This window comes from Alosa alosa, chromosome 23 (genome assembly GCF_017589495.1).
Source record: "Alosa alosa isolate M-15738 ecotype Scorff River chromosome 23, AALO_Geno_1.1, whole genome shotgun sequence".
NCBI lineage: Eukaryota > Metazoa > Chordata > Actinopteri > Clupeiformes > Clupeidae > Alosa > Alosa alosa.
Window position 1 is genome coordinate 25,823,196 of NC_063211.1, and position 15,322 is coordinate 25,838,517.

The following is a 15,322-nucleotide window of genomic DNA, read 5'->3' on the forward strand; positions in this document are numbered from 1 at the left end:
TTCTGCAGCTTAAAAGAAGACTTGCAGGAACATTTGACATGTTTTTTCTGCATTTTAATTTCAAAGCATGAAATCATAATTCATAATAATTCATAAACCACAATACAGCTTTTTCAGAAGACAAAGAACTCAGTCGTTTGATCAACTAAGCAAAGCAGAATCCAACGGAAATAAAAAGACCAAGTTCAGAAAGAATGCAACATGAAGAAACACACACAAAAAAAAAAAACGTAAAACAAAAGAAGTCGGTAAACAAATCTTCATATTTACCCAATAGTTAAGGAGGTGCAAAATACAGACATCTCAGTTTTTTCATGTGTAATATCCATAATTACATACACTTTTAATACATCACATTTTTTTAACCAAATATGTAATGCGGGTCCTCAGTGTCATCTTTTATGGCCACCGCTGAGGAAGTTTTGAACAGTTTGTATTCAATATGAGCAGCATCGCCAACCTCAGACTGGTCCAGTGCAACAGAGAGCCTCATCTCGCAACACAACGCCGTCACGCTCCTGTTCCTGTTCCGTCACGTCTGGGAGGGGGAGGGGGGGTCAACAGCTAGGATGGGCGACAGGGGCCCCCTTCACTCCCATTACTTGATGTGCGACAAGGTCCACAAAAGCGCCACACCATATTTTCAACTACTGCATTGTGGGAGACTAGTGCAATCTGGAGAGGCCTGGGGTCAGCCTTGGCAGGCACGGGGTCACACACAGAAACAATGGGCAGGGATGGGGGTGTGCAGACGCGTGCGTGTGTGTGTGCGTGTGTGTGAGAGGGAAGGGTTTGGGGGTCAGTTAAGGCCATGTTAGAAATGACCTGTGGAGTTGAGGCTCCATGATGTCATTTTCCTGAGCCAGGGAGCTGAGCTGACGCAGAGGCGGCCATGTTGTCCTTCCCCTTTCTGGCTGAGAGGAGTGCATTGTGGGACTGTCCACCTGCCCCACCTGGTCTCTAACATCGGGGGTAGAGGTGTGAGTGTGTGTGGTGTGGAAAGGTGGGAGAGAACAGAGTGTGGGGAAAGGGAAGGGTTCTCGTGTCTTTTGGCAGTCTGTGGGGGGCAGTGGGGGTCAGGACTGTTTTAGTCGTTTCCGAGGGAGACCAAACGGGGGACACTGGGCGGACGCCAGTGCGCGGAACGCCTCGGCAACCAGGTGGGGATGCGACTGGATCATTGCCTTCCAGCCCGCAGTCTCCATGATGTCAGCAGCGTGACTGTACCCCAAAACACATGGACACAACATCACAAGACAGCCAAGCTACCGCGACATGAATAATACATTTAACAGTTCACACCCAGTAGACAGTGGTGCTTTGGTTTAGAACAGCATTAAAAATTAAGATTCAAGCTGTAAAAATAGCCATGTACTCACCTGTTGTTCCAGTTCTTCCCATCTTTACAACCTAGCTGCCTTAACACACTACATCTGCAAAGAGAAACAAAGAGGACAGAGAAGCGGAACCATTTATCTCACCGTCTGAAAACCGAGATACAGTTTGTAGTGTGATGTGCACATGAAGCCTCCCACACTGTGTGTGCGTGGATTTGAGTGTGTGTGTCCACATGCTTAATAAAGCGCAGATTGCGCTTTGTCTGTGCTTGCATTAAGGCCATCCAACACATAAGTTCCTGATATAAAGTAGGATCCAAAGCATTTGAATTCCCCCAAGGCCAGTGTGCTGCTGCTCACTAGTGTGCACAGCAGGAGCAGTGATTAAGTGCCAGTCTGACCTGTTGATGAAGTCTATGGCTTGTGCTTTGAGCTGCTCAGCACTGTGCAGGTCAGCCAGGATGAGGATGTCGGCCACGTTCTCCACCGAGAGGCTGTTACACAGCGCCTCCTCGCACATGACCTTCAGTCGCTCCAGAGCATACTACAAACACACACACACACACACACACACACACACACACAGAAAAGGAAGCGTAAGTTGCTGCTGAAGTGCTAATCTACTGCTGAGGTATGTACAGGCATGCAAACTGGTCAGGGGTGAAAAAGGTGAGAAGGGCACGCGAAGTGACAATAGTGCATAGCTTCCACGGAGTATGAAATGGCCCAAAACCAGAGATTTACAAAGAAAAAAAAACTATAAAATCACTAAAAAATTTGTTGTGGCCAAAAATATCATATGTATGATAAAAATAAGTGAATATAAAAAAAGTGTCTTCTCCTATTTCTCCTTAAGTATGAGGGGTCCGTTGCACTGTTTGGCAGCATGCTTCAGCATGGCCCTCCTCTCCTCCTAAGCAATCTACATGAGTTTTCTTTCTTTTTTCTCTGTGCCTGAAGTTCAGACATTTCTGAAGATTTCAGGCCTATTGGACATGAAGACATAGTAGGCATAGTATTAGAATAAAGATGATAAGTTTGAATATTTGTTGAACCAAACCAGGTGAAACTTGCTTGAGACACACACTATTTCAGACTAACATTATATAAAATAGGGTAGACTAGACTAATTTGTAAAATCGATTTGAAATGTTTTAACTTCCTATGGAATGAGCATTTTTGTGTCTAGACCAGGTCTTGTGAAGCCGTGTGCAAAAGTAGATCAAAATAAAATGAAAAATTAGTCATTTAGACCATTATTTGCTAAGGTATGCTCATGCGTTTTGTAAAATGCCCAATGGAAACTCCCCATAGGACTTTTGGATACCCAAAATGCATACTGAAAATAAAAGCCTTACTGTGTGGTTTCTGGACTATTTGGATTGTTTGTCCAGAGGTTCTGATGGAATGACTACACTATGGAATAATTACAGAAATGTCTTTGCATTTTCTTTGTTGGTTCAATGGGTGTGGATAAGATGGATTATACATCTGCACAACAAATATTGGATAAAACAATGGATAAAAATATGGATTCCTGTGACTATTTCAATACCCAATTTGCTGCATCTATCTTATTGATAAGGATACACACTGCAGCTAGAAGGTAGGGAAGCACCGGAGGGGGAGGAGAATTTGATACAATTTAATTGAGACATAGTAAGATTAATCTGATAATGTAAAGCACTATACAGATTGTACATGAAAAAGGTTGTCATATGGATTCCCAAGTGTCCAAGCTTTCAAATGGTGTATAACATTACTATGCTACATATCAATATGGTGCAATTGATTTATAATGTTGGGGGAGAGGGGGGTGGGTGTGTTGTGGAGGGCACACTGTTTCATAACAAGTGTTATCCTGCAGCCTAGGTTACTTACAGATTGTGGCATTGTGCTAGTTAGTTTGTTTAACCAACCAATAAAGTTGTGTTGTGTGAATAGTGTTCACACTACATGTTAAACTGTAGCCTACCCTATAGGCACAGGCTACTTCAGATCAGGTCACTGAACGTTTTTTTAAAGACACGTCAATCAACACTGATTTTGTCTCTGAGCAAGATCAGTATAGCAAAGGCTAATGTGAGTTAAACGTTTAAAGAGTTAAATGTTTTGCACAGCCCAGTTTAGGAGACATTTAACTCTTTAGGTTATTCACATTAGCCTTTGCTATACTGAGAAGATCTGTGTATTTGCTTCACCTTTTGCCGATCTAGACCAAGTAGCACGTAACCTATTCATCAAATTAACTCGTGTCTATATTTCTGTCTCATATCGCTAACTTTAACAACATTAAAACAAAACCGCCAATGCTACGTTGCTACACTAATCTCAACGTCTTTTGCTAACAGAAGTTGAAAGTTTCAACTAGCCCACCTGTGGTCTCCTCGCCGTGCTCACACATTCCAGCTGACATTTCAGACGCATCTAGGCCTATCTGCGCTCACAAAAGGAGGCTATACCTGCGCACGAGCGTTCTGTTCACGTTGCCTCTGCAACAACAAGCTTCCACCGATGTTTAGTAAACGCACATAGCCTAACATTCGTTGCTGAAAATTTTAATGGCGCTCTGGCAACACCAAGATGTGTTTGCGTCTGCACAATAGTAAACTCAGCTCACGTTGACCCACCCCTAAATATTTTCTCATCGGTTCTGCACAAACCATTTAAGTCAGTCATTTTGATTCAAACGCTAATTTCAAATAAAAGGTGAGGAGTTTGCATGCCTGTATGTAGAACAGAACTACAGAAGTGGGCTGAGTGTGGAAGCTGCTATGTTTGCAGATATAGAAATAGAAATAGATACAGAAAGATAGTTCTACAGCTCACGTCTGCGTATCAAACCATAGGGGGCATACTGTTCGGTTTGAGAACCAGATACCGTGGCATCCCTATACATACACATCCGTGCCAGAGTGAGAGTGAGTGTGTGTGTGTGTGTGTGTGTGTGTGTGTGTGTGCGTGCCTCACCTTGTCTGCTGCAGCCAGAAGGTTGTCGGCCATCTTCTCCAGGTTGGGGGCCTTCCCTGTATAAATGAAGCCCATCATCTCTTTGAAGACGACAGGCTCCACGTCACTAATGTCCACACGGTTCTACAACACAACAGCTTGAGGTAACACACCTAACGCATCAAAGCATCCAGCTATGTTAGTCATGTGTGGTGTAAGTCTGAGATCAGCTTTAATGACCCACCTTTTTGCTTTCTTCCATCTTGTGTTCAAACATGGCGTTGAATACTGGTGACCTTGCTGCCAAGTAGAGAAATAAATGTAATTTATTCTGTGAATTATATTACAAATAAATGCATTAAAGCTAATCTTAAGATTTTTGATTGCCGCTTGGGCACAATGATTGATTTTCAGGTGGCAGTAATACATTCCTCTTTTATCAGCCGGTCCCACACACAGAAACAAACAAGGCTGATATGACTTACCGGCCAGGATAGATTTGTGTGCTTTAAATTCTTGTCCCCCCACGAAGAGGCTGCAGTCGGTGAACCTTGAGCCCTCCCAAAGGCTGCCCAGGTCATCTGACAGCTGGCATTCCGGAACCTTCAGCACGTTCATGTTGGACTGGCCCGAGATGTTGACCGAGTCCTGTACCACACTCACCTAGTCATGGAACAAAGAGATGAGTGTATTAAGAGATGTGGGAAGAGAAAATGCATTAGAGGGACTTTCCCCTCAATTTGTGACACACATCAGCATACAGTCATGCAGACACTTAGGCCACAACATGAATATGTGCTCATTTCCAGCTATTGTGGCCTTCATCCCAAATGTTTGAACTGGAACCATGATTGGGTATGAAACAAGCATCCCAGAAAGGCAGAGTCTCTCAGATGTAATGATGTGGATTGCGCAATCAAACTGACCGGGGTAACACCGTTACTTAAGAAAACTTCTCTCAACCCTGCTCAAGTTGAGAACTACCGTCCTGTCTCACTCCTACCTTTCCTATCCAAAGGTATCGAACGAGCAATCTCCAAACAGGTCTCTGAATTTCTTTCACAGAACAACCTTCCTGATTCAAACCAATCTGGGTACAGAAGCCTTAAAGGAAGCCAGGGCGACCGCACGGTCATCAGTACTCATTCTGCTTGATTTATCGGCTGCCCTTGGCATCCTTCTCTCTATACTCACAAACATGGGCATCTCCGGCTCTGCTCTCTCCTGGTTTGAACCCTACCTCACAGGATGCTCGTTTAACGCATCATGGCTTGGACAGCTGTCTGCACCTCACTATCTCACCACAGGGGTCCCCCAGGGCTCAGTGCTGGGCCCCCTTCTCTTTGCTATCTACACCACCTCTCTGGGACAGATTATCCGTTCGCACAGCTTCTCATACCACTGCTATGCAGATGACACACAGCTCTATCTGTCTTTTCCACCTGATGACCCCTTGGTCTCGCACAGATCTCTGACTGCCTCTCAGACATATCTACATGGATGAAGGCACACCACCTCCAGCTAAACCTCTCAAAATCCAAGCTGCTGGTCCTCCCTGCTAAACCTACTATACTACATCATTACATCAACATCAAAATTGACTCCCTGTCTGTTGCACCTACCAGGGCTGCAAGAAATCCTCGACAACCAACTAACCTTCTCCGATCATGTTGCCTCGGTCGCCCAGTTGTGCCATTTCACACTCTACAACATACAGAAAATCAGGACTTACCTGACTCCAAATGCTACCCAACTCCTGGTACAGGCCATAGTCATCTCACGACTTGACTATTGTAACGCCCTCCTGACAGGTCTCCCAGCCTGCACAGTGAAATCCCTTCAGATGATCCAGAATGCGGCGGCATGCCTGGTCTACAACCAACCTAGGAGGCTACATGTTACCCCGCTGCTCATCCAGCTACACTGGCTACCTATGGCCACCCGCATCAAATTCAGGTCTCTAACGCTTGCCTACAAAGTAGTCTCCGGTTCTGCTCCCACCTACTTGAATGCCCACATACAGGCATATGCTACCTCTCGATCATTACGCTCCTCAGACAAACGACGTCTAGCTCTGTTGCTCGTTGGTGGAACGCGCTACCAGTTCCTACTAGGGCAGGGACATCCCTCTCCATCTTCAAAAAATTCCTGAAGACCCAGCTCTTCAGACAATATCTCCTCTCAAAGCACTACTTACATCTAGCCTTGCTAATTCTAGCACTTATCACCTGACCAGAACTGACACCTGACTGTATAAATACAGCAATCACTGATGCACTTGATGAACTTGCTCTTATTGTACTCTACCTTTTAAATTGTTTTAAATTGATCTAGAATTGTTGGGATAATTGTTTTTGCAGCCTCAGATGGCACTGCATCAAACACAGACCTGTTTCTGTAATGACAGCCATTGTATATGAACACAGTTTGTCCGCATCCATCACCTGTTTGCTGTTCCTGTGGACGTACCTCACAGAAAAGGGTGAGCTTGTCGTCCGGGAGGAGACCATTGGTTTCGTCCAGGAGGAAGTCCCTCCTGATGAATTTCTTGAAACCCCAGTCCTTGCCTTGGACAAAGCGGTATGCTCTTTGGCTTTCTGAGAGAGGAAGAGGATAACAGATCTGTCAGGCAAAAACTATCCCCAGCACAGGACTGTCTTAAGAAGTGGGATTTCATCCACATATTATATAAATAAAAAAAACAATAATTTTATATATATATATATATATATATATATATATATATATATATATATATATATATATATATATATATATATATACATACATATACACACACACACATACACAATAGCAAGCAATAAAACTGATTAACTGATGTGCCGAACAGACACTACAGAACTGTCCCATCTTTGGTGTATAGAATGGTTACAAAGCTACAACCTCATGCCTCATGCTAAAATACACAATGGATTCAGAATCTAAAGAGCACATTAAAGTTGATCCTTTTACAGCTTGATTAGAATCCACTCACCCATGGCTTTAGTCTCTTCTCGTTTGGCATTCAGTAAGGAGAACTTGAACTTGGCCCTGACTTCACTTTTGGGGCAGCTGACCAGCAGTAGATACAGTGAAAGGTAGTCTTTGCTCTCTTCATCCAGCCCTTTAGGGTTCACACGCAAACACCTACACAGGAGAGAGAGGAAGAGAAGGAGGGAGAGGGGGTAAGGAGCAAGAGGAAAGCACAACAGAAAACAGAAAGAAGAAGAAGTGAATACAAACAACGAGACGGAGAGAGATGTCAAATGAAGGAGAAACTAAAGAGAAGGACTGTCTCAGTGTCATTCTTTCTTCCCCCCTTCCTCTAACAACATATGGACATATGAAGATTTCAACACAGGGTTCAGACAGGCCAATTCACTTAAGACAATACACATTGCAGTTAATACAGTGACCATAAAGCCAGTGCACACAGCATGTATGTGTGTGTGTGTGTGTGTGTGTCAAAAAAAATGTGTATCAATCAATCTCTTGTGCATGTGCATTTCAAAGAAAGAGGATTAATTCTTTGTTAAGTGTGAGAGTGTGTGTGTCTGTGGCCTCTGCTACACTACACCAAATCAGTTTCGATATGGGGTTCCGGATCAAATCCAATCTGCGTCAACAAACACTGTAGCCTATCAGTTTGGGAAGCCTTAAAAATCCTTGAAAATCATGACAAACGCAGAGTCAACTAGATGTACCGCATAGCGGTACAAAATATGACCGCCGCTCAGTCCTGTACATCCTTTCCGCGAAAATAAGTCTCCATCTTTTACTCCATTCCCCACTCTTGAAACTTTTGTGTATGCTTGTTTGGCATGCCTGTGTGTGTGTGTGTGTGTGTGTGTGTGTGTGTGTGTGCGGCTGCACAGAAAGTAGCCTACCTGGCGCTGAAAAGGTGAATAGATTGTAGAATAGCCAAAGAAGTTGTAGCATTGTTATAAAACCTTTAACATTTCTAAACAATCACAAGTAGGGCAGTTCATCACAGTTCATCCATTGCAACTGGATTGATGAAAGGTCACTTACACCTGTAGGCTACATTGTATTTGGGAAAAGCAAAAGGTATCAGCATAATGTTATATCAGCATATGTATGTATTTGTATGTATGTATGTATGTATGTATGTATTTATTTATTAATTAACAAAAAACATCTCTGTCAGTTCCATGTTTTTCAACAGCTATCAAAAAGCGAAGGTCATTTTTTGGATAGATGGATTTTTTGTGAATGTTTCTTCTTCTACATAAGATTTGTGTCATCTTTAGTTCATGTGATACTTTATTGTCAATGCACAAATTAAGTAACAGTAGTCTGAAACGAAATGCTGTTTTACATCTAACCAGTGGTGCAAATAACTGACATGTCCAAATGGGCCTTGATGAAATGCGTTGCTAGACTGTTCATACACATTTTAACAGGCCAAAGTTAAATAGCTGTTGTTGTTCGTGCAAATATAGGCTGATTCATGTTCCCTTGCATTGTGTAACTGAGGTCCATGGCTTGTCTGGCTTTCACCAGACCAAGCTCAATCTTTTAAGAAATCAAAAAATAAATAGCCGGCAGATCAGGCTGGGTTCACCCAGCCTAGTCAATAGGCGCCCGATATTGTTTAATTTTTCGATTGAGATATCCACGCTCTGGTTATTCTAAATGCAAAAATGCATCAGGGAGTTATGACAAAACTGTAACTAACAAACTAGATCCTAATAGAAAGCTGTTAGCTTCCCTAAGCTACAGGTAGGCCTATAAAGGCAGGCCTATTTACAACATAAATTGTCAATAGGCTATGCTGGCGACACAAATAAAATCTCCTTTGGAAACCAATGAAAACTACGCCTTACAGTATCAAGCGGACTTAAACTGCCATATCGTGCGAAAAGTTGTAATAAAATTCACGCAGCTCCATGAGTCAAGGAAAGCGCGAATGAAGTAGCCACTTCTAAATGGGACCCACTACACAGTAGCTTAAGGTGTGTTGCTAAAGCAGCCATAATGAAATGAAGGTGTCTTGTTGTTGTTTGGATACTTCACACAGCTGGAATCAAAGCACAATCAAAGCAGTCTCACGCATGTATAGGCAAAACTGTATCAGACCGGTGTAACGTTGGTAAATCTTCCATTGCACAGAATGATTTTTGTAGCACTTGCAACAAATGACAGTCGAAAGATACAATTACAGTGCTGCTATCAATTTGCTTGGTATAACCGCATTTATAGTTTTCTACAAATGCAATCAAATTGGCCTCCATCACTCAACCAACGCTAACGGTAACATTATTGTACCTAGGTCCTTATTGATATAAGATTAACGTACCTGCAGTAAAAACCAAGCATGTCCGATAAACATTCTCAGATTTATTTTGGCTTCAAGAAGAAATGGGAATTACATTTCATGTGAACAGCGTCCTATACTTATTAGACATTCTCTGCGGTAAACTACAGTCCTTGTAGAAAGCGCCCATTGTTTTTCCAACCCACTTTTAACTTCCAACAAAATTACGTCTCACTGCAACGATGCGCCATCTAGTGGACAAACGACTACTTATCGCCAATACTGGAAATGCAGCCATGATGATGATGATGATGATGATGAAGGGGCGATTAAACCGGGGCGATTATTTTTACCGGGGTGCAAATCACAAATGAGTGATTATGGGCCAGGTTGATGTGGGCCCTTGAGACCAACATACCAGTTTTATTTACCAGCAATTTTATTATGGCAGGTATTTGTCGACGAACGACAAATGGACACTAATAATTAGGCTATGTTTAAAGTTAGCTTCTCGGTGAGCATGCTGCGACTTGGCAATACACAATGTAGGCCTACCCCAGTCTGTATAATTGGGTTGATTGCGAATTTCATGTGACCGAGTTGCACAAAAATATTTCTGTCAGAAGTTATTGCTTCCACTCCGTTGTAGTTGCTTCACCTATTGGTCGCTATTGCAGTGGAATAGGCATAGTTTGCACAGAATGCCAGATAGCTTTGTCGACTAACGACAAACAAATAAAATAGCCTAGGCCTACCTCGTGTGATGGACATTATAGAACATAGCCTACACAGTGCTTCTAATGATCAAGATGGATTTATTTGTCACATAGCCTACATAGATAGGCTATATAATAGCCTAGCGTCTTTAAATTACAATATAATCTGTTGCCATTCACTGTATGGCTGTCAAATGAATAAATGTAGGCTACTTCTCACAAAAACAAAGCAGCATGGCCATCATCACATGAAACGAGCACAACAAATCAGGAGGGAACATGGGCTTGTACGTCATGTGTCATCTGATACGGCTGCGGAGCAAAATGAGTTTGGGGTCTCCAGCGGATCCAAATTGCTCCACTTTGGATACGCTGATCCGATGGTCTAATGTGGAAGGAGGGGCAAATCATAACAAAATTGCGTTGGATACATTTGTATCCGACATAGTGTAGATGTAGCCTGTGTGCCTGTGTATGTGTGTGCGTGTGTGTGTGTTTGCATGTGTGTGCATGTGTGTGTGAATGTGTGTGCCTCATCAAGCCCTGTTCTGCTCACCATTTCATCTTGTCATTGGGGCCTGAGGAGAAGGTGGAGCTCTTAAGCACCTCGCCCATCTCCTCTCGGCAGAAGCTGAAGTTGTTGATGGTCCACATGTAGGAGAACTTCACCACCTTCACCTGAGGCGAGAAACACACCGGTGACCCACACACGCACACGGCCAGAGCTAGAAACTGAAATTCACCTTCAGAAAACCAACCAGACTTCAAGCTATTAACTGTCACTGTTATATGGTGTGAGGGACATGAGTATGATAATGTTGGGGTATTGACAAGATGAGAGCATTGTCAAGAGAAAAACATCTGAAAGAGAGTAAGCAAAGAGCTCCAGTCACCCTGTGCCATCAACATCATATAGAAAAGCACACTCACAGAAATATTTGTACTATGTAGCCACCTATAGACAGAACCAGAAATTGTCAATTCAATTGTTTGTAGTCTTCTGAAGTTATATTACCATTGCTCCACTACACTACACTTCCTATTTTATTACATCATAGGTCTGTCATCTATAGATATATAAAACATGTGGGTAAAAGTACACCTTCTGATTGCCCATTCAAACCAAACCTGGCACTACTTGGGCAAAAAATAAAATGTATTTCATTGGGCCCCATCGCTAGTTGTTTGTCTCACACACACACACACACACACACACACACACCTGTGTGTAGCACCAGCTCTCTGCCACAGGTCCTGCGGTCATCTCCCCCGGGGGAGGGGGCGTGGGGACCCGTGACATGGCCAGCTCTGCCACAGCTGACTTCCCTTACGAAAATGACCACACCACCTTCAACAAACAAACAAACAGCATATAGTACCAAAAGTTAGTGAATGACATAACATTTTACTCCAATGAATACACTTCAGTAGATATACTTAAACTGTAAAACAGATGCCAGCATTAAAGCCAGTCTCAACACATTCAAGGATTTAGGCTCTAATGAAACCATGATAAAAATCCAACATGAGTAGTTCTTGTGTAACTGCAACCCACACATAGGCCACAGATCTACAGGATATCCATGGACCTATTTGAAAATGTTTGCTTGAAAAACCACACAAAGTACAAAGAGAATCTGAGGTTGATGGATTTATCCTACTGAAAAGGAATAGGTCAGAGCCAAATTTGCAGAGGCTCTTAGTAAAATGATTGTTAATCGAGTTGGCATTTCTTAATGATTCCATTACACATTGGTCCAAGACTGTAGACTACAAACAATGTTCTTGAATACTTGGATGCAAAAAAGCCAAACAGCCAATGACATTTGAATAAAATGCTTTCCACTGACCCTTTTTGGTGCCATCTGATAGGTTTTTAGATAAGGATCTTTATAGAAGTATTTTTTTGTTAGTCACAATGTCCACCAACTGACAGATGATGAATGTGCAGTTATACAGGGTTCCTTGTGGGTTTCATCAACTGGGTCCTGTACAAGCTTCTGAGCAGTTCCATAGGAAGTATCACACTGGAAACCCCCTTACTTTTTTAAAAAACAGGTTACAGTTCTTGTAAACACTCCGGTCTATTGAATGAGCTTTTTCCAGTTTCTCTTCAGCACTGTCTACCTGATCATGTACAGTCAAGTGCAGTATTGGGTGAAAACCGTGAGTATGCTGCAGTCAGGGTATGCTGTTTTTTGAGCCCAGAGACATATGATATAGTCTCTAAACTAAACCCCTACTTTCAGCAGTGAGATTCTGAAAAAGAGTGTGTGTGTTTATAGCCTATGTGTGTGCATGCATGCGCACGTGTGTAATCTTACTTTGAATCTGGAGAAGGGCTGGGCTCTCATGCTACCCTTAATGGCATCCCCAGAAACACAGAGAGGCTAGGGGGCTCACAGCATGCTCACCGCAGACACACTACCGGCCATCCTGTGACAAAGAAACAGAGACATGAACAGTTAGCAGCTGATTTAGATCATTTTATTGTGTTGCAGTTTAATGTTAGTGCACAGTTTAATGGCATGACTATACGGCTGATTCAGTCACAATGACTTGGTCACCTGGTTAGCTCCCTATACCCTGCCCATTCCACCACTTTATGGCTCTGTCTCATGATACTGTTGTCATGATAATTTGACAGAAACTAGTTTACCAGCAGTCGGACACCACACTTCCAAAAATAACTTATTCAAATGGCAGAGATAAAAAGCACCATCTGCTCTGGGATCTCTGGTTGAAGGTACTGGGTGGAGCAGAGTCAGTTTTTCACATTGACCACCTCCCAGAGCAGACTCGATCTCGACCTGGCCTGTCTGAGAATGGGCTGAGCTGATGGTGTGCAGCCCATCCTCTTAAACTTCTGGTAAACACCAGCATCAACAACACCACTCAGTCACACAGACACACACACACAAAGATAGCATCAAACTCGCACCACTGTCACTCGAGTTTGGCACATCAGCTCTGTGTAAACCTGTAAATGGGTATATAGACAGTGGTGCGCGAGTGTGAGTGTGCCTGTCAACATGACAGTGCTAAAATTGGCAGAGCATATTTTTTTCTGTCGTTTTTCGCCGTGCTGCTCTCATTAACTCCAAGCATGGCTGGAGATGTCAGCTGTCATTTACAGGCGTCAAGAGAGAGCAGCACTCACTGGGGGTTTCTTGACAGGGGAGCTGGCAGGGCACATCCCTCTGCTGTGTGAACCTTCTCCTGCTTCCTGCTGCTCTAGTCCCAGGAGGGAATGGTCTCTTCACTACATGGGCTGAACTCACAAAAACACACTCAAAAACTCAACCCTAAACATGGCCCAGAGACAAAACACACACTCGACATCCAACATGAGCCAAGCCGAGCAAAACATGCCATCAACATCAATCACACAGTTCAACACGCATTTACTCTCAAGGAAACAATTCACAAAAATACAGATTTGTTGGAATATTTGGCAAGGCCTGGCATACTAATCTTCAGGTTCATCCTGATAGAGGACACTTTCCCTGACACTGCTGCTCTCCAGCTGTGCACTTTAATCTGGACAACATATGCTCAATACATGTTTTCAACAACTCAATACATTCAGGACAGCTAACAAGTTCTTGCAACCAAACAGTTATGCAGATGGTGGCAGACTTGGTTGGTATTACAGTCGGAAAGGTTCTGTTTGAGTGACTCATGACAAATGGGAAGGCGCTGTGTTGGTGAAATGGAGAAAATACTTGGCACTGGTCCAGCTGCTTCATCAGTTACAAGGTTTTATCATATCCAGCAACACATCATCTAAATGATCATTTATGGCTTTTCAGCAATCATCTGGTAAAGAGGTCATCATTAAGCTATAGCGATAGTAGATATTCTACAACATCAAATTAACTTATAAGAGTTTAAATTAAAAAGCCAACGGATTATGCAAAATCATATGGCCAGTACTGATAACAAACACCTGCTTAAACCTGTACTCGACAAAACAATATTTTTGAGTTGGCCAAGAGTATAAGCGGAGTTATTTCATCGAACTTGTTTACATTTTAACGAGTTAGTCTAGGGGAAACCGTTTTCGGTTTTACTCCAGCTATTCAACTAACGGGATGTTGCATATAGACATCCCTCTGAACAGATTATGATAGTGGCTTGCTAGTTAGCCTGCTAAGTTAACTTTGTTTTACTTGGAGCTTTACGTTTGTTTAACTTGGCTATCGATAGGTAACATACCTCACTGAGCGAGTGGCCAGTTAACCAACATGCTAACTGACGAATAAAGGGTGTTGCTTCCAGTTTCACAGAAAACAAAGCAGAGAATTATCTCTCATTCATTGCAAGCGATTTGGCCATGCCAAAGGTAAGGTTAACTATGCTAGTGGAGCATAAAAAAAAAAATGTTTCGCTATTATCAGTTTCAACATTTTCAAACATATGGTTTAACAACATAACAGAAGTACCATTAGCACACCAAGCTAGCAAGCTACCGCTTAGCCTGGCCTACATTTCTGTGAACAGCCCAAACAAGTAACTGGCTAGCTTGCCAAGTTAGCCTGCTGCCACTGCCAACAAAAACAAAAACGAAACGAAATGTGACAACACAACATGACTCGAAATGGCTACAATTTATGTGATGTATAGTCGTGTTTGAAAGTGTTGCATCAAAGTTGCGAGTGATAAAAAGTGAGGCGACGTTTCTTTGTGTACCATCACCTAGCATAACTAAATAGAAGCTGAGACCGCTAAAGTTAGCTGGAAACGTCAGCTACGTCAGCTAGGCGGCTAACGTTAACATTTTCAGACGTGAAAGCCTTGGAAGCTAACTAAATAGTAAAAAAAATAACAGTTACAAACCTTTCCCATCCTTCCTCCTCTTCTGATAAAACCTAAGCTGTTGGCTAGTTGACAGATACTATTCAATAATCTTAACGTGCAAAATAAGACTAAACTTTTTGCCCTACTGATTGGATTGACTGATGTTTTTCAAAGCACATAGCGGTGCACTTCTCTGTCCTGCAGCTTCCAAAGGGAACTGCGCATGTGCTCGAAACAGCTGC

General features: G+C 42.7%; 1 protein-coding gene across 3 annotated transcripts; it reads right to left on the minus strand.

The window, feature by feature from the left end:
• Positions 1-37: 37 nt before the first annotated feature.
• Positions 38-15,291, minus strand: spoplb (speckle type BTB/POZ protein like b). 3 transcript variants are annotated; one of them, XM_048235322.1, is made up of 13 exons: positions 15,120-15,291; positions 13,441-13,551; positions 12,605-12,716; positions 11,503-11,628; positions 10,837-10,958; positions 7,282-7,433; positions 6,756-6,883; positions 4,772-4,949; positions 4,531-4,586; positions 4,308-4,430; positions 1,739-1,881; positions 1,380-1,433; positions 38-1,221 (listed from the first exon to the last, which is right to left on the minus strand). In XM_048235322.1, exons 4-13 carry the CDS (start codon positions 11,578-11,580, stop codon positions 1,077-1,079), a joined length of 1,179 nt encoding a protein of 392 aa, XP_048091279.1. In that variant the 5' UTR covers positions 11,581-11,628; positions 12,605-12,716; positions 13,441-13,551; positions 15,120-15,291; the 3' UTR covers positions 38-1,076. The 3 variants fall into 3 exon arrangements, with proteins under 3 accessions (XP_048091279.1, XP_048091278.1, XP_048091280.1); XM_048235321.1 differs by lacking the exon at positions 13,441-13,551; XM_048235323.1 differs by lacking the exons at positions 12,605-12,716; positions 13,441-13,551; positions 15,120-15,291 and having other exon boundaries at positions 10,837-11,141; positions 11,503-11,614.
• Positions 15,292-15,322: the final 31 nt, after the last annotated feature.

Excerpts from the sequence above, each read along its gene's own strand:
- spoplb (XM_048235321.1), bottom strand. The coding sequence starts at position 11,580 with ATGTCACGGGTCCCCACGCCCCCTCCCCCGGGGGAGATGACCGCAGGA. Across the intron at positions 10,959-11,502 it reads AGAGCTGGTGCTACACACAG|GTGAAGGTGGTGAAGTTCTC; the intron begins GTGTGTGTGTGT and ends TTCTCGCCTCAG. Across the intron at positions 7,434-10,836 it reads CCCAATGACAAGATGAAATG|GTGTTTGCGTGTGAACCCTA; the intron begins GTGAGCAGAACA and ends TCTCCTGTGTAG.